Here is a 25,891-nt window from a genome sequence, read left to right as displayed (position 1 = left end):
TTGATATCTTGAAGGTATCCAAGCCTAAGCCCCCAGACCCTGTCTCTTTTCCTGAACTTCAGACCTTTATTTGCTATTGCTCGCTGTCTGTTCTCACCTAAATTCTTTTCATGTGTCTTTCAAAGTCAACATTGTCGGCTGAGGACTCATATCTCCTTTCTGACCATTTGCAAGACTTCCTCTGTCCTAGCTCCAATAAACTCCCGAAGTGCTAAATCGCTCATGCATCTTTAGTTACTTCTGTTCCCCTGCCACTCGAATTTGGAGGGTTGTACCTCTGCAATGTTTCTTGTATTGGGGTCCCTCCTTTCTCCTCTCACACCACGTCTGCTCTCAGTCCCCATTGTCTCTTGCCTAGACTATTTTAAATTCAGTAAAAGAGGTTTCTTTAAACAGCTCTTTTCAGACATTTTAGAAATGGTTTTAATTCATTTCCTAGACAACTTCTCTGGCTCCTGATCAAAGGGTCTATAAACTTGTAACTGGATTAGTCTAATATTCAAGGTATTATAAAGTAGCTAATTTTCTCTCTCTGTTAACTCACTGAGATTCCTTCAAATGAAGAATATAAAAATATGATACGAAATTCATTTTCACAGAAGTGTTGGGTTTTTGAAGTATTGGTTCTTTCTATGTATCTGGAATATTACTGAGGCCACTCCACAGTTCTTCTAGAGGCTCCAAGCTGGGGGCTGCTTTGAGGCCACATGTCACAAACCACCCCATAAAGGCCCTTGGTTATTACTGGGCTCTACCGTTGGGCCCGAGAAACCCACGTTCCTGATCATACCCTCCGAAGTCATCCTGCTTGGCTGAGACAACACTCCAGGCATTTCTCTCCATCTCTATGCAGAAACTGTCTTCTAACCTAACTAAATGACCTCAGATTTCCAATGTGTCCAATTTCTTTCAGACTCCACTCTCCATTCCTGCAGATTTGACAGGCTTAAGGGCAATGGTAAAGTTTACTGGCTCTGAGAAGTGGGATCAATGCTGCAACTGGGATCGATGAATGCTAACTCCAATATTACTAACTTGAGGTGTGGGGTTAGTCACTTCACCAGGGCTCAGTTTCCTCATTTGTAAAATGGAAGTCAGCTGCACCTACCCTGTGTCAACTACAAATTGGCATTTTCCATTGGCACTTGCCATCTACCTCTACAAGGAGTAAGACCTGCTGCTGCAGCTGCCGACTTGCAACACCCCCTGAAAGGAGCTCAGGGTGGAGAGCAGAGATGAGGCACTCTGTGCTCTGGGAAAAACTGGCAGAACACGTCTTCAAATAGTTAGATATTTTCAGGAGCCAATTTTATAAGCTCAATTTTTGTATCTCCTCGTATCTAGAAAAGCACTAAAATCCTTCATGGAGATGTCTGTCCCTTGTGACTAGCAGTAACCTGCACCAGACTAGCAGAAGCTTCTGTAAAAAATAAAATAAAAAAAAAAAAATAAATAAAATAAAATAAAAATGTGCTTGATTGCATGTATTCCCTCTTCGCCAAAATCACATATATACTGACCTTCCCCCCTGCCTCTTTGGAGCAGTGTCTCAGAGCTATCTGGGATGCTGTCTCCTGGGCTGCAGTGCTCATTTTGCCCCAAATAAAACTTAACTTGCCACTTTCATGTTGTGCATTTTTTAAGTTGACACCTAGAAGGTTGATGTGAAAATTAAACGAGACAGTCTGTGTAAAGCCCAATGCTAGCATTTAGTGAGTACAATTGACAATCTGACTATTATTATTATTAATGCTAAAAGAAAGTCACCACACTGCCCATTTCCTCCATTCATACATTGCTTTGTTCCTAATCAGCTTATTTCAGACTCTCAGCAATTCTTTCTCTCCTTTGCGTTTTGCCCTCTGGATCCGTCTTCCAGCCTCTCAACCAGTTTGCCTTGTTTCCCGGACTCCAGCTGCAACAAGGATAGTAACTTCCTGGTGATCCACCAGGATGCTCACCCCCTTTCAGCTTTCTGGGGCCATGTGATTCCTTTTAGCCCATGGGAAGTGTCACTTCCAGGCTGAAGCATTTAATAGCTGGTGTTCAATACCTCGGCTCTTTCCTCCTCTGCCACAGCCGCAAAGGAGGTCACGGGCTCCACGCAGAACAAGTTGTCAGAGCCTCTGTCAGCCTGGGTCCCTTGGTAACTATGTGGAGCAGAGCTTCCCAGCAGGTCCATGATGGACAAGTAGCTTGAGCAAGAAAGAACCTGTGTTGTGTTATGTCTACTAAAGTATTAGGGTTGACTTGTTACTGCAGCATAACCTAGTCTAGCCCTGACTAACACACTAATTTGCTTTTAGATTGACAATCTGTTAATGAGCCTCTTTTGGCCATTCCACATTCCTTAACTGTCCTGGAGGGGTTCTCAGGTTGAATATGGCCTACTCTCCCAGGACCCTCTCAGAGCCACCCTCTTGAGCATCTTCTTATGCTAGAACTGATTGTACCCAGTGAAAGATCTGGTCACAGCCAATGACTCTAAAGAGTTTTTCTGGAGTCAGTAAGAGATTCTAGGAATTCACTTCACTTTTACCTTTGCCAGAATTACTATACACTCATCCAGGAAAACATGACAGCCAATGTATCTAGACTTCTTTCAATTCTTTAAATATGCCAGCAATATAAATTCACTGGTCCCTTTATCAGTAATATTTTTGTGCCAATCCCTACCACTTCCTTTACCTCCTTTCCTGGCTAACAACCTTCAAGTCTCAAAATAAGTGCCACTTCCTCCAGGAAGCCTTCCTTGATTTCCCCAGCTAGGTGAAGATCCATCTATTGTATACTCCCAAACTTGCCCCAGGTAACACTCAGAGCATTTGCATTTTTTATTTAATGTCTTCTCTGCTGAGTTATAAATTCTGTGATGATGGGGCTGCAGCTGGCTTATTTACCGCTATACACTCATTTCCAAATTCTGTACCCGGAAGAGAGTTGGTGCTCAAGAATTATCTACTGATCCATAAAAATTATCTGCCTTTATAAATAAGAGGGAGAACAATTCAGATAGATGCCCCCCCAACACGAGTAAGCCAGCTCTCACATTAAAATCCCATATCTAGAATAAGATGACGCTCCTTTGAGATAATCCATAACTCGTTGCACTGTAAAGAACTGTTCCCCACAAACTGCTTTCTGCAAAGCTTAGTTTCATTTTGAAAATGTGAAATAAAGCCAGATCCTTGGCTTCTTGATTCTGCCTCACACATAAGCTCACTGTGGTGCTGGCATGATTTTTATGGGCTAGAAATTAGTACAGTATTCACAAGGAGAAATGTCATGCAAGTCTGGCTCAAGATCCAAATTACAGAGACTTCTCCCGACTCTGAGAATGAAAGGACCTCAACAGAGCAACGCTCTCCAGTCTCGGTGTCAGATTGTTTTCACTTTTCATTCTTTAGCACCGCAAAGAAAATCTTCTGACAGTGCAAAATACTTGGAGGAAAGTTTCTACCCACCCCGCTGAGTCAACACGTGACAAGAGCTATCTGAGGATAGCTGTTACACGTTTTCATGGCAAAGATAACAACTCGCCACATACTCCTGGATGGGGTCTTCAAAAACCAAGTTTTAGAATAAACCACTAGGAGCAAGTTTTGAATTAAATTTCTGGGTTGGAATAGAAAATAGAAGCAACTCATCTAATACAAAGAACATAACAAGATAATGTTACACCCACATATGGCAGCTTTTCATTTCTTTTATTTTTCCTAGCGCATGTGTGTGTATATATATATATATATATACACACACACACACACACACACACACACACACACATACATACACATATATACACACTTTTTAATGCTAGAGTATGTGAATACATTATAAAACGTAAGTTATTAATTTATTTCTAAACAAAATGAATGCTTGGCTTGGTGTGTTTTTCACTCCTTCATTCACTCAACAAAATATTGTGGCTTTTGGAAAAAGAATGAGGTTTTTTTTTTTTTAACCTGCATATAAAGCCCCAGTTTTCATATTTTGGTAATATCTCTGTTTTGACATCTAAGAAATTCTAAGTATTTGAGAAAATTTGCATTGCTTTTTAACACTGAAAACTTTGACAGTTGGGGTAATTTTCTAGTCATTCACCCCTGTGAATCTAAACTGTTATCTTTTTCTAGCTTCCGTCAAGGGAAATTACAATACAGTGTAAGGTTCCTCTCCTGATTACAGAACTCATCTTCAATTGTGTCACTGAAAAGACCACACAACATGCAGACATTTGAAATAAGAACCAGTCCCGCCTGTTTATTACTGCTTGTTAACTCTTCCTAAGTCCATAAAACAGCAGTGACTCTGAAGTTACTGCAGAGAAAAGAGCAATGCTTAAATGGAAAATGCCGTGTAAATGAACTTTGTAGGGGTTGTTTCAAAGCTTCTAGAATCTAATCGAAGAGGCTCAAAGTTTGGTATCTTTGGTTCGGAGAATCCTTAAAGGTGATCCAATCCAACCATCCAGACGACGTATGAGTCCTCATGTAAAAATATATTAACTCTTCTGAAAACAGAGCTGAGAAATGTGAAATGACTTGCTTGAAGCCCTCCCCAGCTGACCCAGAAGGGCTGCGTGAGCCTGGGCAGGAGAAGACCTCTCTCAGCCCACATTTCTACATGTCGAACTGGGGGTGTATGAGTATCCTAGGGCTGCTATAACAAAGCACCTCAAACTGGGTGACTTAAACAACAGACATGTATTCTCTCATAGCTCTGAAGGTCGAAAGTCCAAAATCAAGGTGTCGGCAAGGTTAGTTCCTTCTGGAGGTTCTGAGGGAGGTTCTGTTCCAGGCCTCTCTCCCAGCTTCTGGTGGTTTGCTGGTGACCCAGTTCTTCCTTGTGGCCTGACTCTAGTCTCTGCCTCCATCTTCAGATGGCATTCTTCCAGTATCTTCTGTGTGTCTCTCATTTCTTTAAGGATGCCACCAGTCATTGGATTTCGGTCCTACCCTAATCCAACATGACCTCATCTAATACATTTGCAAAGACCCTATTTCCAGATAAGGTCCATTCCAAGGTTCTGAGGGTCATGAATTTTTAGGGGACACTATTGCACCGGGTAGGGAAAGCGATAATGACATCCACTGCATAGGGTGGTGGTGAGCATTATTAAAAGCATGTAAATAAATATACGGAACTATGTCTGCCACATAGTAAAAGCATGATAAATGTTGGCTGTATTAGGAATTGTCTCTAAGCCCAGGCTGTATTCCTACATAGCACACAGGATAATTTCATTCCAACGTCGATGCTTTCAGCTTCTCTTGACACATTTTTACACTCCAAAATGCTTCCTATTGGGTATATGGGGTAACTTTTGGCCCCAAACATTCTCTTATATTTCCACCCTTTACTTCCCTACTTTTTTTTTTTTTGTGGTACGCGGGCCTCCCACTGTTGTGGCCTCTCCCGTTGCGGAGCACAGGCTCCGGACGCGCAGGCTCAGCGGCCATGGCTCACAGGCCCAGCCGCTCCGCGGCATGTGGGATCCTCCCGGACTGGGGCACGAACCCGCGCCCCCTGCACTGGCAGGCGGACTCTCAACCACTGTGCCACCAGGGAAGCCCTACTTCCCTACTTTTAATCTTAGTCTTCATCAATTATTTGGAGACTGGAGAAGGGCTGGCAAAACCCTGATCTTTGCCTCTGAACCAGATATAAAAGAAATTTGTCTTGTACCTTTTGGAGAAATTTTTCAGATAAAGGGGACCCGATACTTTGGAGCAGGCAGCATTTCAAGTCCTCTGCTGTCACCCTTTCCACTGGGCATCCTGGGGGCAGGGGCTGAGTGACAGGCTATGGGATTTGGGTCATATTCAGACCTGACCGTTGATCTTTGCTTGATGCTTTGCAACTTGGGGAAAAAAAGTAAATCCAACCCAACTTACTTTGTTTCAAAGTCCATTTCCTGTGGTGCTAGCAGGCATCAGAGGCTCAAAGACAATTGGTGAATTGTTTGGCAAGCATAATCCTGGAGCTTAACATGAGGTTCAACCGAAAGAGATCTGGGCTTTTCTTTCTTCCCATGTTTTTGCCCATCTGTGAAATACTTTCTGGATTTAGCTGATTTTCCAGGATCAGGGTTTAAAAGCCCGCTGGATTTGATCAGCGGTTCTCAATGTTTGTGTGCGTTGACATCATCTGGACAGTTTGTTGAGAACACAGAATGTGTGGTTCTGTCTTTAAGTAGGCAGACAAGCATCCCAAGCACATGTGGGAAATGAAACACTGGTGGTGAGGACATCAGCTTCTAGCCTCGTGCCTCTCGGTCTCATCCTCTCCATGGAAGAATTCCGGAAAGGATTTCCCAACTACTGTGGTCCTTCTCTTAAAATTCCTTATTCCAAGGATTACTTCATCTGTCAAGGTACCTCTAATTTCCTGATAACATTTTGAGAAGTGGAAACTTTTGCCAAAGAAAGTTATTCTCTCATTGGCGTGTTGTGTATTTTTAATATTCCATTAGACTTCGTCCACTTATCTCTGTAATTTCAAATTGTACTATACCATTTATGGGCTGCAAAAGATTTTCACAGGCAAGTTCAGTCCAGTTGTGCAACGGTGTGTTTATCAGTTTCCTCAAAATGTCATTTAAATTCATATTTCACATTCTGAGATCTGTGCTGTGTTCTCTCTCCATCTCAGAAAGCAAAAAAATCACACATATCCAACTACCACCTCTAATATGAATAAAAAATGTTCTCCACTTTATCTATTCGAAACCAATATCCTTGAAGAATTTAAGTATCTCACTCTTTTTCTTTTCTTTCTCACAAAATAGCCCCAGGAGAAACCCGTCAGCTACATCTCAGCCGTCCGTTCAGAGGGCTTACTGGACTGAGCTGACAAATCCAATCCCACTGTAAAACGAAGCAAAAACATATAAAAAAATCCTGTAAAGTTGAGTTAATGATAGACATGAAGGAGACATGCCCACAGAATCATACCAGGCTTCCATTATTCTGACCAGGTTCCTGTCACCTTGCCACCTACCAGCTGCGTGATCCTGGGGAAGTTACCAACCTTCGAGCTTAGCAACCTCATGTGTATCGTGAAGAAAATAACAGTCCCCCAAACTCAGAGAGTGTAAGAATGAAATGAGAATTCATGGAAAGTATTCAGCCCAATGAATGGCTCATACTGAATCTTCAATAAAAGTTAGTTCTGTTATTAGTATGACTCTTTATTGCCAAATAAGGACTCTTTGATAACTTGTTTCATTTCCTCTGATGTCTTACTCTTTGCCTTTATGTTTTCTTCCCTCTGCCAGTAACAGTCTTCCTCCCTCTCTTCGCAGAAACCTTCTTCTTACTAAGTCAGGAGTCAGCAAACTACGGCCCATGGGCCAAATGTGGCCCACCACTTGCTTTTGTCAACAGAGTTTTACTGGAACACAGCCATGCTCATCTGTTTATGCTGTGCTGTCTGTAGCTACTTTTGTGCTACAATGGCAAAGTTGAGTAATTGCAACAGAGACCATATTGCCCAGAAAACCTAAAATATTTACCATGTTGCCTCCCATAGATAAAGTTTGCAGATCGCTGCTCTGAACCCCCAGGTCAAGTCATCCCATTCGTGGCCATCTTCCCCAGTCCTCTGAGACAAAGCTACTTCTCTGGCCATGCATGTCCCTGGTCCTACATATCACTGTGCTATAAACAATCATCTCCACGCCTGTCTCCCTGCTACACTGTGTGAGCACCCTGCAGGTGGGCATCAGCTCTCACATCTTTGAAACCCCAGGCTAGGAGGGTGAAGGCCTTCGGAGAAGGAAGGCCCTGAGGGGTGGAGGAGAAGAGGGTTGCGTGGAGGGGTTCTGGAATCTCAGCTTCCAGTAGGGGTCACAGAAGGGAGGACAGAGGGCTTTTGCGATGTGTGCACGCTACACACATCCCACACAGACAAGTGTACACCCACCTGTGCACACAGCTATGTTCACATATACACACTTTGCATAGCCCGTAACTCCATGCACCCACTGGCAGCATAGCAAAGTACAAATGCACACAGATCAGTAGGGTCTTCACACCTGTGAACCAGGAATGCTGCCTGCCATATCAGTAAACAAAGGATGTTGCAGCCATCAAGCCACCACATTACAGCCGCCCCCCGAAGGTGAGCCCTGCGGGAACTCGGGATGGAAACAGGATGCCAGCCATCTAGCAGTCAGCTGCTGCAGCCACCCCGACAAGACAGTGCACCCTGAGGAGACTCAGGATGAGAACACAGAGGATACTGGTCCAGATAGCTGAGGTGCGTATCAAAGGAATGATTTCAATGAGCCCAGACTCTGCATCTTCCCATACATAGAAAAGCACTAATTTTATTAACTTGAGATGTCTGGTTTTCTTTAATTAACAATAATCTTTTGATGTTCTGACTACCTGGTCTTTGCTGCAAAAACTCCTGTATATCCTGGCTCCCCCCACCCCGCCCCACCTCTTCAGAGCAGTTCCTCAGAGCTATCTGAGAGTCCTGTCTCCCAGGCTTGAAGTCCTAAGAATGTCTGCCAAATAAAACATTAACTCTCAACTTTTAGGTTGTGCGTTTTTCTTCAGTCGACACACCTCAGTCCTACATGGCACCTGTATCTGTTGCATGACATCTTAAATATAGAGACCAGAAGGAAGGAGGATCAAGCTGGCTCTCTGATTTCATTTTATTCTTCCAGAAGCAGATCCTAAGACAAAGATTTGGGTGCAAACAGCTTATTCAGGAGGTGATCCCAAGAAGCACAAGTGAGTGAATAGGAGAAGTGAGACAGAAAATGAGAAAAAACCCAATATATGGGGCGGTAATGAGCAGGTTATCACTGTGGGCAGTTGGGGTTCAATCCTGCGGGGTTATCAGGAGACTGGGTAGAACACGTCTCAGAGCTGTCCTACTCAAAGGGTGAGGAGGGGATATTTATCATCCATAACTCTTGTCTCTCAAGGGTTGATGGCTGCTCCTTGAGCATGAACTCCCCCAGAAGACTGAGCACACTCCCATGGGAAGAGAAGTCTCCAGGCTGACAGCTGCAGGGATGACAGTCCATTGACAGTCCTACGCTGACAGTGGTGAGCATAGGGCACTGCCACGTTATCTAACCCAAGAGTCAGAGGGTCGATGCCACCACCATATTGCATTAGCAGCGGTGGGGGATGCACGGTTTATCCCCAATTTTCCATTCCATCTCCTCACTCTCCCCTTCAGAGCCCCAGTGAGTAAGTTGTTGAACCAGGGACACTAGAAGGAAATTATTGCTCTGATTCAGAAGACTCTACATTTACTGAGCAAAAGTTATTTTTAAATTAAGTGATAAGACTCTTGGTCAATTTTTATTTAAAAACAAGGATGTTTGAGCATGCACCATTAAACAGGATTAGGCAATTCAGAGAGCTATGCCAACAGGCAGGGTGGCTTTTGATACCAACAGTCTAGCTCAGTTAAGCATTCCAGTTGTCTTTGGAAAAACTTTTTTTTTGTTGTTCTCTAATTCCCTTCCAAAGAAGCAACCAAATATCATTATTCTACTGTTAAGAATGGGATTAAGAGTATGAACTAGTTAATACTGCATCTAAACCCCTTTAAAGGACTTAGCCTTTCTAATGAAGACTGCTTTGAAAATACCATTGGCTTCAAATGTATTTGACTTAAATTTCCCCAGAGACAGGGACAACTAAGTTCAAGTCTAAGGTCAGAGGTTGGGATCAGGGAATCATGTTTTCTCCTCTTTGCATGACAGTAAGAGGCGAAGACAGAGATGGTGCCACAGTTGGGTGACGAAGCTCACCCTCTCCTTTCTTCTTTCCCTTCCCCCCCCCCATGTCTCTACATCCTGGCTCCCCTTCACTACAGACAAACCCATAAGGTTGATAAATGGAAGGCTGGCGAGCACTTACGGGTGGCTAAAGGTTTTCCCTTGACCTGTTATCTAGAACCGAGTAGGGCCAACAGCCAAGCAGGTCCCTGGTACAGACGGCATTTTCCCAGATACTATCATTTCGCTGAAGTAGTATTTCTCTTTTCTGCAGGCACTGTTGTTGTCAGATCCTCTCGGCACCCATGCTCAGACAGAGAATCATTGTGCTGCTTCTGAATGTAGAAGGCAGTAGTCTGGAAGATGCTGTTTGGATGATCAAAATGTGAATACTGGGGGAGGTGAAAGATTTTAGTGGCTAATGTGGCCAGCAGGATAGCTCTCGTCTTCTTCAAGCGGTCATAGAATTCCTTCTTCCTTGCTCTTGGCAGGGCCCTGTGCTGTAGCAGTAAGCATGTAGGTACTGTATCATAACTCTCGTTGTACTTGAGACACGAGTTTGGCCGAGCATCTCAAAGTCTGTATCTATGACTTATTTATTTCTGTCATGCCAGTATGCTGGAGAGTTTGCTGGAGAGGAGATGAACTCAATAAACACTGACCACCTCGATCAAAGATTCAATAACCCCATGTTTTCCTCTTCTATCCGTCCATGTCACAGATGACAAATGACATGGCAAGAGCGTCCCCACTCCTACCTTCCTCTCTCAGGGAAGACATTACTAATCAACTACTGGAGAAACCAAATGTGACTCAGAATCCTTCCCAACACAGCACTCCAGAAAGCCACTGATAGCCTTCAGAGTGGGCATGTGAACTTAGAGCTATATTTCACTTTTAACTGTGTAGACCACGGCTACCTCTCTCCTTGGCTACAAGATCTGCCAACCAAGCAAAGTACCACGCCAAACTAACATGCAGGATGTTATTCCTTCCCTAGAACCAACTGTTGGACTGAATCAATGGATTCATTTGGGGGCCACACAAGCCCAAGGTTTAAAATTTACAACCTGGTAAGTTTCCTTTTCTATCAATTCAGAGAATCACTGATAGGTCACTTAACAAAGCATCCCTAGGGACCCATTATGCTTGGGCTCTGTGACAGCCAGTCACAAGGAAGGCACAGAGTGGCCATCAAGAATGTCTCTGTTTAGTGAGATGGAGGGCAGGAGAATGAACCCAACACACGTGGGCTCTCCCAGAGGGAAGAGGGAGCGTTAAACAAGGGAGATGTAGCTTCCACTCAGTTCCTCCAAGCTGGAGTCTTAGACATTTTGTGCCATGGACACCTTTAGGGGCCTGATGAAGCTTGTGGACACCTTCTCAGAATATGTTTTTAAACACGTAAAATAAATGCATAGGATAACAAAGGAAGACAATTATATTTAAACACAGTTATCAAAATAGAAGGAAAACAACTTGATGGTACATGTGCTTCTTTATCAGTTCATCAGTAACAAGATTGAGTGTTAAATCTAATTATTACATTAATTTCAAAGAAGTAAAGAAAAATTGCAGGGGAAATATTTTGGATATATCTCCATCCACTGTGATGGGATATGAAAATATCTGTGACTTTGGTTATCAAGAGTTGCCGAAACAGCCAGCGCTGTACTGGTTTACCTACGCTCCCAAAGGAAAAAGATACAAATTGTAGCTAGTAGTTAATGAAAATAAATATGAAGTATTTTTCTCATTCACGTTCATGCACCCCCCTAGATTCTATCCACAGACCTCAGATTAGGGCCCTGCCTCTAGGGAAAATTACAGGGATTTTTTACAGAGAAGGGAGATTTTAAAGTTGGACACTTTGATGCTTTACTTGAGGCTGATTTTTCTTTATAACTACATTCACATGTCACCATGGGACTTATTCGGCAGGATACTAACTGCTGGCTTGTATGAATATATTCCCTATTTTAAAAAAAAAACACTATAAACAAATGTTATTTAAGAAGGACATTCTTTGAAGCGGCTGCACTGGTCACCCTGGGAGGCCAGGTAATCTCGTTATCTGCTCTAACACCAGCTGCTGTCATGCTGAGCTCTGGCTGGGTGTCTGGTGGAGAGGATGAAGCTGTTATATCTGGCCCGAAGCCACACCAGCCAGTTACTCAGGGTGGACCCAGCTCCAGGGCTGGCTCCCATCTTGCCAGAGCGGAAAACGCTGAGTCCAGGTCATAAACGTCCCGCTCCATTTTCTACCCAGCACAGAAAAAGAAGTGGCCAGCAAAGCCTTCACTGCCCCCTCTGCCTGTGGGGACATTCAGTACGCTGAGTGCTTTTTGATGGTGTCCGCCCTTTTCTGTCTCTTTAACAGGAAATCTGCTCTGTGCTGGGTTCAAGAAACCCCTCTAAAATCCTCCCGCCCAGAGAGCCCTCAGAAGAGAAGAACCAAGGGCCATGCTCCATTTTTCCATCCTCTGGTTTCTCTGTGGAAGGACTTGAGCTGGTGGGCACTCTGGGCCCTTCCCCTGTGCCCTGCGTCCATTCAGAGGAACAGGTCCTTCTTCCTATCTTGCACGAAGGTAGCTTATGGGCCAAGGCTGTCCTGCTGCATCCTCCCGCCCTCACTCCACCCCAGGGAAGTGGATGGAGATACTGGGCTGTGAGAGTGGCATCTCCCCAGCTGGCTCTCCTTCTGTGTCTCTCTTTCTTCCTCCCCGCCATCTCTCTCTGCCCCAGGCTTTGCCTCTCTGCCTGGGAGAGGATTCCTCGGGTGTGCTCCACGCAGGTGGGTGTAGCCTCTGGTTGTCCCACTCTGCCTGTGACTCAGGGGGGCCAAGTCTCTAATTCAAGCATAAAGTATCAGCAAGTTTCCTTGGCCACAGACTCATGGCTCTCCTTGTCGATCAGCTTCATTGGTAACTGAGCCTACGGCTTGGTCTCCAGTTGTCCTGTGTCTTGTTCCTTGGGGGGTTCTAATTTGGGAGGAGAAAGAAGGAAGGGCATTGTTCATGGACTCCTAGCACCCCAACACTGTAGCATTTACCTGAATGAAGAAAGCCCTCACCTTCTACCCTTTGCCTAATTAATGAGGATGTGCCTGGTCTCATCAACATATATCCAGCACCTGTGATTACAGCTCTCCAGAGGATGCAAAATCCACACTCCGGTGCAGACTCTGTAAGGCACAGAACTAAAGCAGAAGCAACAGGTTCTCCTGTGCCCTTAGTGAGAGCTAATGGAAGCCACCTCCTGCAGGCAACACTGGTATTTCCTTGCACTGACTCAAGCGGGCTGCTTGGGTTGGATGGCAGACACTCAATCTTCCAGACAGGCCCCGAGCTATTAACTGATAGGCCTGATAACAGTCTGGCCAAGCGGACTTCACCCCTGGATAGAACACATCTGTGTCATCCTCAAGTCTCATCATTATTTTATTACTGGTAACAATGGCTACTATTGGTTGAGAGCTTTCTACGTGCCAAAGCTGATGTACTTCACATGTCATCACCTTCGCTCTTCCAAACCATGCAAAGCAGGTTGTATCAGTTTCCTATGGCTGCTGTAACATCTTGCATAGCCTAGTGACTTGAAGACAAAATGGGTTTATTATCTTATAGTTTTGGAGATCAGAAATCCAAAGTGGGTCTCACCGGGTAACATCAAGGTGTTGGCAGGGCTGCGTTCCTTCTGGAAGTTCTCTGAACTTGTTTCCTTGTCTATTCCGGTTTCTGGAAGCTGCCTACATCTCTTGGATGGTGACCCCTTTCTCTATCTTCAAAGCCAGTAGCACAGCATCTTTAAATCTCTCTCTCTGACTCTGACCTTCCTACTTCCCCCCCTATAGGGACACTTGTGATTATATCAGGTCCAAATAGAAAACCCAGGATAATCTCTGCATCTCAGTATTCTTAACTTAATCACATCTGTGAAGTTCCTTTTGCCCTGTAACCTAACATACCCACAGGCTCTGGGGATTAGGATGAGGACGTCTTGAGGGGCATATTCTGTCTACCCTATAGGTCACGTTATAAGCACCATTTTAGAGGTGAAGAAACTGAAGCTCAGAGAGGTGAAGTGACTTGTCCAAGGTCACACAGCTAACAAGATACAGAGCCAGGATTCCTCCTCAGGGCTCTAAAATTCCCAGGCCCGTGTTCTGAGCCATTACACCCCACGGCCTTTCTAACTGGAGAACTGAGGGAAACCGAGTAAAACTTTTCAAACGTGTGAAGAGGCTCAGAGCAAAGAACAAAGAAATCCCTGAAGAAGTTTTATAAACTATAAGGTTGTCCTTTAGGCATCCAGATTTTCCCCTCAGTATGGTCTGTGCTTTTCTCTCAGCAGCCTGCGGGGAGTAGACAAAGCAGAAGTTTGGGGGTCAAGTCCAATTCTCACATGGATTTCCAGCATGTGAATCAGGAAGGTCACGTCAGCCCTCGGGAACTTGGCTGCCCCTGTGGAAAATGGGTATGGTGGTCCTACGAGGGTTATGGCCCTGACTTAATGCCTGGGTGAAAAAATCGATGCTGTAATTGTTCACACCGTAGATGTCCAGTGGAAGTACAACATACACTACCCTGTGTGTTAGATAATCGAGCACCAAGAAGAGGTAAGAACGGAGTTTTCCATCCTTCCCCATCGCAGAAATCCAGAGCTCAAGGAGACAGAAAACAAGAATTAGAACCCAAGGAGTCTTCCATGGAGTAAAAGAAGTCTGCAAAACAGTTTATAAGACACAGGGGAGCAAATATCTAAAGGAATTTAATCTTGGTTCCTACTTTTGAGGTCCATAAATAGAGATGCTGTTCGTTGAATTTCAACAGTCATTTCTACAGCTGTTCTTTGCAAAGGTCAAAAAAAATTTCATTTCCCATGGCTGTCTTGAAAACACAGAAACACACACCACACTATATCTATTAAGCTGCCTGCTGGAACCGATGAAAGGAAAGGTAAGCAGCACATGTACCTGACAAGGAAAGCCACTGCCATGGCCATGTGGCTTGAAGCAATGAGAATGCTTATCATTTCAAGTGGGGAAGTTTTGACAAGATTTACCTTAATACACCCTTAAAAACATTCTTTCCTGACAGTTTAAATATGTTGCCTGTGATCCTAGCAATATTGGCAGAGGCTACGATGCCTAGTATGATTCCCACCACAACACTGTAAAACAATTATACTCTAATAAAGATGTTAAAAAAAAAAGATAAAGGAGAATTCAAACAAAGAAAAGTGCTCAGCTCAAACTCCTTAAAAAGACTAATGATACTTTTACAATGGAAATGTTAACACTGCATTTTAAGGGCCTCATTTGGAGACTGTTTGCATTTGCAAGAAAAAAGCAAGCAAGAAAAAGAAAACAAACCCCCCAAACTGACCATTAGCTACTTTGATTAGTTGCAAATTGCTCTGGCTATGTTCAGAAAAGCTGGCAGATTTCAGCTGATGAGTTTCAGTCTAGCAGCCAAGATGATCGACTAAACAAACCATTTATCAAATGTTACGGACCTCTATCTGATTTTACTTTGTAGTGCAGCCAGACATAGTTTAAAAACATAGACAGAGCTATCAGAATGAGGGGCTGAGTATGGTTATACAAAGGAATAAAACAGTGCCCCCAATGAACCCGATTTCGTTTAGTAGGATATGGTCCTTATTTTGTCCAAACATTTCCCCATTTAAGCAAGAGGCCCAGATCCTTGTGACCACCCAATTCACCAAGGTATTCTTAGAGCCTAGTGCAGTTCCTCACACAGGGTGCGTATAAGGTGAATAAATTAGATTGCTGGATGATTACACAAGGGCAAGAGTAAGCTCTCAACTAAAATAAAATCATTTCTTTTGTTTATATACCCATGCTAGGATGTGGATCTTGCAGTAAGTTCTGAGACAGTCTGTTAACTATATACTCATAGATACAAACTGAAGGAACATAAGTCATCCATCCCTCCATTCATGTCTTTATCCGTCCCTCCATCTATCTGTTCATCCATCTATCCCTCCATCCACCCATCCCTCTGTCCATCCCTTCTTCCATCCCTCCCCCTCCATCCATCTCTTTATCCATCCACCCCTCCAACCAGCCCTTCATCCATCCATCCATCCATCCGTCCATCCATCCAACAAGTCTTTACCGAGTGTCTTATTTACCTGGCACTATGTTTGGCAATGGAAGTACAGAGATGGGACAGAGGTCCAAGATCTCTTTCTTTAGAAAGGGTATGTTCTGGAATGGTTTCAGAAAAAGTGAACAGAAGAGCTCTTAATGGAAAATACACCAAGTTTCCAAGTCAAACATGATGTCTATTAACATTGAACTTATGATAAGGCAAGGGCAATACATGGTCACTGCAGCTGCTCTCACGACTCAGCTGTGAATCCAAGGAACTGCAGTAAAACCCAGCCCAGCATTGGCAAAAATGAAGAGTCATGACTCACAGAATAAAGTGAACATACCCTGCACCATCTGGGGAGACTCTTCTTATGTCTGTGACATGTGGGTAGAAACAGTACGTAAAGCTCTCAGCAGCATCTGATGGGAACTGGAGCCCGAGTTATCAGCAGTCATAGGCAGTGTGACAAATGGTAATGACTGTACAACGCTTTTCTATCTGCAGAAGGAGAGGGGGTTGTGCACATCTCGAAAAGGCGATACAGTTGGTAGTGCAGATGTCATTACCAGTGATTACTGATGAGGAAATGGGCTCAGGGAAGGTAAATGATTTGCCCAATGTTACACAGCTGGCCAGGTGGGAAACTGGCACTCACAGGTGGCATCCTACAGAACAAATCACACACCCAAGGCATTCAAAAAATGTTTTCTTTAAGAACTATAGTCTCAAAGTTGGAAAAGACATTAAAGATATAACCTTTACTAGTTAACTGAATCCCTTCTGTTATGTCCTACAAGGGGCAGTCTGTTTGACTATATCCTACAGCAGGGAACTGACTAACCACTCTTAAAATTTACTACTAAATCAGTAATGATAATGATGATAGCTTGTGTTTATTCAGAATAGACAATGTGCTTTACATATTTTGACACATCTGATCTTCACCAACAACCCACCTGAGGTAGGTGCTGCTATTCCCATTTTATAGGTGAAAACCAAGGCACAGAGAGGTCCAATAACTCACTGCTATGGATTGAAGTGTGTCCCCGCAAAAGATATGTTGAAGTCCTAACCCCAAGTACCTGTGTATGTGACCTTATTTGGAAACAGGGTCTTTGCAGATGTAATCGAGCAACGATGAGGTCTTTAGGGCGGGTCCTAATCCAGTATGACTGGTGTCTTATAGGAAGACACAGGCATGCACAGACGGAAGAAAACGTGAAGATACACTACTCCAGAAGAAGGACATGCGAAGATGGAGCTGGAGACTGGAGTGATGTGTCTACAAGACAAGCAACGCCAAGAACCGCTGACAACTACCAGAAGCTAGAAGAGGCAAGGAAGGATTCTCCCCTAGAACCTTCCGAAGGAGCCTGGCCCCCCTGACACCTTGATTTCAGACTTCTGACCTTCAGAGCTGTGAGAGAATAAAATTCTGTTGTTTTAAGCCACCCAGCTGTGGTACTTCATAACAGCAGTCCTAGGAGACGAATACACTCACCTAGGTCAAAAGCCAGATAAATGATGGGGCCAGGATTCTCTCCCCAGATCCCACCTCCTGTCAGTAGGAACACTGAAACATGCTCTCCAAAGGCAGGAAGACCGTGCAATTCACAGCACATCTGAATCACCTGGGTTCTTCTTTCAACTACTGATGCCTGTGTTCTACCCCCCGCCCCCCCCGACCCCCCGAGACTGGTTTTACGGATCCAGCTTTGTTCGCAGCACTGAGGTTTCTAAAGCTCCTCAGCAAAGTTTGAGAACCAGTGTCCTAGTTGATTCCACTCTTCCCCTCTAGGGGAGTAAGCAGAACAAATCCACTCTCTCTTTCCGAAGACCAGCCCTCCTGTTCCCTCTGAGCCCCCCTTTTCCAGGCTACACATTCCCAGGTGGTCCACTATCCAAAGGAGGCCCGCAGCCAACTGTGCTGCCCCAGAGGACTCCTGAATCACGGCGCCTGCAAATGCACCCGCTTTGGGGGAAGCCACAATGTAGTTAACCTTGGACAGACTGGAAAGCAGGGACTGACCCACTATTCCTTCCACCGACCATATCATTTTCCACCTGGCCTGGTGTTCTCCCCAAGGTCACAGCTCAGTGGAGGCGGAACATCTCAGGGAGATGCCCACTGGACAGACAGCATCTGCTGGGCAAGGCTGGTGGCCCACAGAATTGGAGCCAAGGCAGAGGCTAATCATAGTTAGGAGGGAGAGGAGGGGGTCAGTTATGGGTCCTCAGAAGATGAAGTGGATGAGCTGCCTTCTAGCATGTTCCCATTGCCCAGGGTGGGTGAGAGATGGGCGGTCTCGCTCCCGGCTCTGCACTGCAATCGGGTCCAGAGGCCGCAACGACACCCTGGGCAATGAAAGGAGGTCACCTGGCCAGATAGCGGCCTGAGCACACAGAGGGGCCATACGTTTCGCGCTGCCTGCCTCTCTCTCTCCCCGACATCCTTCCTTCCCTTCACCTTGCAGCAAAGATGTTCCTGAGCTAAGGACTGGGACCATGCAGGGAGGACACACTGACACAGTCCTCTCCTCCTCAGAGCGTGGGGAGGGGCAGCGCAGTGAAGGCACCTGTCTCCCCTGGCCCCGCTCAGGACGTCCTGGGAAGAAGAAAGGGCAGCGACCAAAATGGCAGCATTAAACAGCACTGACTGGTGTCCTTGCCTGTCCTCCATGACAAGCTTTAGTACAGAGTGACTGTGTGACAGGCAGGGAAGGTGGACGGGCAGGTTCAAAAGAAACAGTGCCTTCCCACCTCCCTGAGGTCTTCTGTCACCTCCCTCTTGGGGTCCTGTCGGGGTCCTCTTTGGGAACGTACTAGATGGAAAATCAAAGTGAAAACTTTACATCAATCGAGCTCAGGTCAACGCTTGAACTTCCGGAACCTCCACTCCCACAAGGCGGGGGCCAGACAGGAGCAAACCATTTGCGAAATCTCAGGGGCCCCCCGGCTCTAGGAGGAGTCCCATCCTATTTGTTAACACCCATTCAATGCGCAAACACGCCATTTGAGTTACTGTCAGTGAATACATGGTAACCACCCTTAACAATGGTTTAAATCATATCAAAGTTTGTAGGGGTCCCAATGGAATATTTTCTTAAAAACGAATGGTGCATAAATCTGTTTTAAGTGTTCTGCCCAGATGATCCAGAAGTAGACTTCTGAAACCACACCTAACACAGGATGCCTTCTCAGAAGGTCTCCAGAAATAGTAACAAACAATTCCATAATCCCGCTGCGGGAACTTGTCATATGGACATGAACCCTGGGAAAGGTACAGTGAGATGAAAACACTGCAAACTGGAACATACTCATGGGAAGTCTGACGCGCAAGTTCTGGCCCTTTAAAGATAAGTAACTTGAAGTCACGTTTTACCCTTTCAGCAAACTTGCCCAAGAGAATCTTAGCACAGCACTAGTAAACAGACAAGGCTTGCCTGTATTCAGGGACGTTTCTTTCCTTCAGATTGTAGCCATGTTGCCTGGGTCAACACTGAACTCTGGAAACCCTCACAGAAACGTATCACTTTTCATTCATTTTCATTGATTTTCCAATTTTGGTTAAATTGCGTTGATCTTTTTTCCCTTTTTGGAGCTGTTCATGTATCGTAGCTGAAAAGGCTTATTAATTCAACTCCCATAGTAGTATACTTATTGCTACTTAACAAAAACCCAAATGACAAGAACATGAACTTGAGATACATCTGTCCCCCAAATAAACCTTAAAAATGGAATGATCTACTATATTATCATTTTGGTTTATAAATAGAGAGTTACAATGCATTTTCTACCAGTAAAAAGAGAAGCTGAGATGGAGAAATCACCTTTCTCTTGTAGGAAGAATTTGCAAGTGCCTTCAGGAGAATCAGAGGTTATGGGAAAGCTGGTGTGTGTGCGTGTGTGCGTTCTCGCACATGCGTGCTGGGAGGGGAATAAAGGGAGAAATGGAAAGTTCTTACTTGCCTCTGAAGAAGATAATACGTCAGTCAGGCAGTCATAAAAATAGGGAGGTTTGGAAAAAGAATGAGAGACAAAATGGAGGAAATGGACTTAAAATGTTCTGTTTTCTGCTTCCTATTTTTAACGAGAAACGATTACATTTTCCAAGTGACAATCAGAGTTTCAATGCAAATTTCAATCTCTTCCTCTCTTTCCAATAATTCCCCATTTCCAGCTACTGTTTCCCACTTTTCACATGTAAAATCTTAGTGTCATCTCCAATTCATTCTTGCCAATATGCCAAGAAACCTATAATTAGGAGTGCTGAAATTGTGGTAGGTAGTGGGCAAACAAACATGCCGATGATCACATCTGTTTTCAAGAAATTTACTGTCAAGGCCAGCGGTGCCCACTAGCACTTTCTGTGATGGTGGTAACAGTCTCTGTCTTGGCCAGTACGGTGGCCACTAGCCACACAGGGCTCCTGAGCAGTTGAGATGTGGCTGGTCTGACCAAGAAATTGATTTTTACATTTTAAATTCAAGGATGTCAATTAAAATTTAAATAACCACATGTGACTAGCGGTTACTGCATCAGGTCTAGGCCAAGAGGAAGGGGATATTCTTGTGGGTTTTTTTTTTTTTTGCGGGGGGCGGGGCACGCGGCAGGTGGGATCTTAGTTCCAAGACCAGGATTCGAACCTGCACCCCCTGCATTGGAAGGCAAAGTCTCAACCGCTGGACCGCCAGGGAAGTCTAATGGAAGCGGATATTCTTTAAAGAGACAGATGACAGTGTAAAGGAGCATGTGACAAATGCCACGCGAGGGCTGCAGCTCAGAGCAGTCAGAGTGGAGGAGGGAGAAGGCTGTGGAAGACTCAGCGGTGGAGCACCGTTTCCTAGATGGGGCGCATCTAACCCAGAAGCTTGTGAAGAGCTACAGCGAGGAAAACAGAAAGGAGGGGAGAAGGCATTTCTCACCCAGGGAGTTTTTAAATCAAAGACACAGGGGGGGAAATGCACAGGACTGTGAAGGAAACCCAGCTCTCGTCCTGCGGCAGATGGTGCTTGCAGAAGGTCAAGGGTGACTGCCAGGGGGCACGTCCATGGAACGATGCCCTGCTGGGAACAAGGGATCCCAGGATGGGGGCAGATCTGGGGGGGTGATGGAGGCAGAGAATCCTCAAGTGGGTTGACATGCTGTGTGAAGGGCCAAGAGGTTCTCCTATGGAAGGTAGCCTGTGGGGGATGACAGGGTGGCCCTGGAACTTGGGAAATAGGCCAGGGCCAGCAGACAAACGTAGGGGGATGTAAGTGGGCCAGGAACACATGCCACCCTAAGTGCGACAGCTGCTACCAGCTCCACCTGACTGTCACAAGTGGTCCGACCCATTGTCCACATGTCCACACTGGGGCCCCGTTTTCCAGAATTTCTGATTTTCAGAAAGGCTGGAAATTGGAATTTAAAAAAATATGAAATCAAAATATTTGGATATGGCGACTAACGTGAAACTTTAAAACACCCTGGGCCTAACCAAAGAGCAGGCACGTGGGCTGACTGAGGTCCATGGGGCACCTGTCTGTGACACGTGACCTGGAAGATGGGTGAGGTTCCATAGAGACGGTCTTGCAGGACAAGAGCAGAGACTGAGGGGAGAGAAAGCCTCGGGCGGAAACACTGGCGCAGGCAGCAGAAGGTTTGAGAAAGAAGTAAGTCAAAGCTACCTGACTCTGTGACAAGGAGGAGAGTGTCAGTGATCTGGGACAGTCACTTCCCTCCCCCTTCCTTCCCCCTCCCTCCCCCACCCTCCTGGCAGACAGGCGAGGCAGGCAGAGCCCACAGTCGCTGGGGCCTCAAGAGTAAGTGGTCGGTGATGTATGGTTCCCAGGGGGTAAGGGCAGGGGGGAGGGATACATTGGGAGATTGGGAGTGACACATACACACCACTATATATAAAATAGATAACTAATAAGGACCTGCTGTACAGCACAGGGAACTCTACTCAGTACTCTGCAATGACCTATATGGGAAAGGAATCTGAAAAGAGTGGATACATGTACATGTATGACTGATTCGCTTGGCTGTGCACCTGAAACTAAATCAACTATACTCCAATAAAAATTAAAAAAAAAAAAAAAAAGAGTGGTCAGTGAGGAAACAGGCATCGAGTTGAATGAACGCAAATAACCGCAAGGACATGGCTTTTCCAGTGTGTGTTTTCTGGGGTCACGTAACAGCCCATCACCCTTGACAGATTTTCCCCGATCCAACCACGTGTAAATATCTCATTTCCGCTGCTACATAAAGTGCCGCTGACGGAAGCCGCACATCTTCCCTCATGTGAAAGCCATGTTCAATTCTCATGAAAAAGAAGTTGTGTGCTTTGCAGCTCACCTCCCGGTCCAGCAGTGCAGGTGACACGACGGTGACAATGTCTCCTTTCTCAGGATCGATGTAGAACATGTTGGGAGAGGGCCTGTCAGGCGTCTGCTGACGGATATTATACCGCAGGAGGGCATTATCCGTGGCCGGGTCGTCCGCGTCAAAGGCTGTCATCCGCATCACCGTGGTCCCTGAGGGGGCAGGAGCAGGGGATGGTCACTTGGGGGACAGCGATGGGCAAAGCCCCTCCCCGCACCTGGGCAATGGCAGTGGAGTGATGTGTCAATCACTTTCCAAATTAAAAAAGCAAAACCCTTCCCTGGCTCCGTTAGGTTTTAGCTTTCCTTCCGCCCTCCCTCGCTCCTCCATCACGTTAAAAGACCTGAAATAAAGAAATCTTTCCTGTTCAGCAGATTGACAGCTTAATTTTTCCTTCTCCTGATATGCGGTTTATTTCCACGGGCTTTCATTTCATTGTGGATGTGGCTCTGTGACAATGGCCTTCATTTTAAAATCTCTTATTGAATGCCTACCACGTGGGGGGGCCCTGGGCTGGGTGTCCGGGAAAAAGAGGTGCCAAAAAGTCACATTCCCTGGGGTCGGCAGGTCGGCGCTAAGCAGGAGAGAGAGCGTTTGAAAAATAATAAAGCATTCCACGGCGCATTGAGAGAGGGTGATGTGAATACGGATGAGAACAGCCTCATCTAACCACGGGCTCAGGAAAGGTCGCCGGTGCAGGTGGGTGAGTAGGTGTAACCGAGGGGAAGGAGGGCGCCTCAAAGGGAAAGGTTACTGCAGTTAATTTCCGGTTACAGGGAATGGGCGTGGATGTTACTTGAGACATGCTCTGTGCGCAGCCTGCAATGCTGGACCACTTAGAGACGAAGATGTAATAAAGACGAGGGTGGACGGGGACTATTGAATTATAAACAAGGTTGAGAAGGGTGTCGGATACAGGGTCTCGCCTCACACACAGCTGATAGGAAGGGCGGACTGGCATTAGGTGCTTGGGAAGACAACTGGATAGCAACTAGTACAAAAAAAAAATGCATTCACTCTCGTTGGCATTACCCTCAAGAACACTTGCACTTGTCTGAACAAGGGGTTTTGGCGGGATGTTTACGGAGGATTCTGAGAAACATTTGGAAAGAACCTAACCATCCAACAACACAGGAATTGCTAAAATGATGTTATCCCTACACTGTGAAATATTCTGCAGCACTTAGAAAAGGTTGTACAGCTAATGTGCTCTAACATGGGAAGGCTCTCCAAAACTGAAAAATATCAAGTGGAAAATGTTATCCATAGTATAACATCATTTTTATGAACCTATTTGCAAACAGAAAATTCCACAAACTTTATGCATATATTTTCAGGTACAGTTTATGTCCATAAATGGATAGAAGATGGTCCATAAGGGTGAACTTCACACTGGCTTTGGTGGTTAAACCTGGGAAAGGAGAGAGGGCACTGGGATTAATGGTGATGCAGGGACGAGGGAAGATGGTGGCCGATTCTGTAATGGTTTGATCATTTTTACAAGGAGCATGTATTATTTTGTGATTAAAATTTAATTTAAATTTAATTAAAGGGATCATAATTGTAAACACCAATAGAAGCACGGTCCTAGAGTGGAATCTGGACACATTTAACCTGCTGGTCTTGCACAACTGAGAAGCCACCATATGGCTCAGGGTGACGTGCCCAACTCTAATTTTTCACTGTAGTTTACTCTTCTGTGAATGTAGGGCCCCATCTTCTGATTCTGAATCCTCTGAGTCCACAACATGTGAGCTAGTGGGTAAGAGATGGAACCAGCAGACCCATCGTCCCCAGCAGGAATACTCATATACCAGAAAATATTCAAGCTTAAAGGAAACACAGAGTTCATCTAGTGCAGTCACCATCCCGGTGTTCCTTTCCCTTTCATAACAGTGCTTCCAAGCCATCAAAGCCGGTTTATTTTTTCCCATAATCAGAATCAGATTATCAGCCATTAGGTCCGAATGATCAGGCAAACGGATCTGACTGTCCTAAAGATCCATCTGTTAAGTAGTCTCAGTTCATCTCATCAATTTGTGAAATAGTCTCACTTAATTTCACCAATGTTGCCATTAAACCAGATGCATCCAGACACATCTTCTACTCTGTGTTGTGGTCTTTGCCCTTCTCTGTTTCTTTGTGAAACTGTCCCAGGGCAGGCCTCAGGGACAGGTCGGAATAGAAGATCCTCGGCACGTGCAGCCCACTGCCTTGCCCCCTGCCTTCGGACGATGTCAGCAAGCCATCTGGTTCCTGTGGCTGTCGCTCACTGAGCTGCACTGTGCAATCAGGGTTCTTTCTCTGCCCAGTGGTCCAGGCAGCCGCTGCCAGTCTGTCAGCGTTAGTGTCAAGGGTACACCTCTTTGCCTTCCTGGTCTAGGAAAACAGGCCCCCTGGGGGTCTCTGTCAGAATGAAAGGCGACTTCCAGGTCCACATCTCACCCCGGGCCATGCTAAGTGAGCTCCGTGTGGGCAAAGACCTGGAAGGAGGCCTCCACACCACGGATGCCACAGGAAACAGTCCTCAGCTAAGGACCTGTGACCTGGTGCCCTGCACTTTGTTAGCGTCTAATGAATGCTTGACTGATGGAATCTTGTGCCCTATTTAATATGCCTTTAATTGAAGTCAGAAATGAACAAGCAAAAGAATGTATAAAAAAAATGAAGCCATCATGGTTTTGTGAGTGTCATGGCTTCATAGGAAGGAAAAAAAGACCTCTCAGGGTGATGAATTTTTAGTTTCCACCAGGACATTCATTGATAATGTCTTTTTTGGTATTACTTTTTACAGATTTGATAATATGGGATGATAAAAAGTTGTCCTGGATACTCCCAAGGTTACACAGAAGATGTTTTTTATTTTAATGAATTGTTAGGGAGCAAGTGAACTTGGTCTTAAGCCCTGCCTTTGTCTTTACCCTGCTGTGAATACACACCTGGATTTACTTCTGAGGCCCACTTCTGTAGACAATGAGCATTGCTGAAGTCATCTAAATAGGTTTGCAGGCTTTGAAGGAAACGACCTTGGGGTAACATCTAGGTTCAGGTCTTAACTAACTGTGTGAACTTGAGCAAGTAATCAACCCTCCTTGAACCTCAGTTTCCCCATATGCCCCCTCATAACGTTAGGACATTAGTAACACTTTTCTCTATGGTCACTGTAAGGACTTGATGGGACAATACATTAACTAAACTTGGTGCCGTGCCTGGTACGTTAGAGTTCTGAGGAGGGTGCCTTTTATCACTGTCTTGTCCTGAGTTCTGAGCCTATCATGGCGGTGCAGGCAGTGACCTCAGACGAAGGAGCCTCAGAAGTAAGTTGTCCATAGAAACCGGCACCTGCTATGGCAGAAGCCCCGGTGCCCATCACCTCAGAGTTGCCCTGCCTTACCCTCTCCCTCCCGCCTTGTCCACAGTCTTAGTTTATAGATTTGGGTTTCTACTGTGGAGATCACAAATCTATGATAACACATACACATGCGTGTGCATGCATGCAAGCGTACGCGTGCACACACACTCACACAACACATTCTGAGCCGCCCCTGCTTCTCCATATGGTACTCTAGTACTCCTCCAGGATCAAGGCTCATTCCCGAGTCCTGGTATATCTTATGGGCCCGACACCCTGTTCTCATTCTCATCCTCCTCC

The 25,891-nt window shown here is 45.3% G+C and overlaps 1 protein-coding gene across 2 annotated transcripts in view; it reads right to left on the bottom strand.

Annotated features, from left to right (window-relative positions):
• CDH13 (cadherin 13) overlaps positions 1–25,891 on the bottom strand; it is a 1,030,265-nt gene that overhangs the window by 213,381 nt on the left and 790,993 nt on the right. For both annotated transcript variants that reach the window (XM_032613947.1, XM_032613948.1), the window contains exon 7: positions 22,213–22,391. In XM_032613947.1, the coding sequence (XP_032469838.1) occupies positions 22,213–22,391 (179 nt within the window). The remainder of the gene's footprint in view (positions 1–22,212; positions 22,392–25,891) is intronic.

This window comes from Phocoena sinus, chromosome 19, assembly GCF_008692025.1.
Source record: "Phocoena sinus isolate mPhoSin1 chromosome 19, mPhoSin1.pri, whole genome shotgun sequence".
NCBI lineage: Eukaryota > Metazoa > Chordata > Mammalia > Artiodactyla > Phocoenidae > Phocoena > Phocoena sinus.
This window is presented reverse-complemented; position numbering and strand designations above follow the sequence as displayed.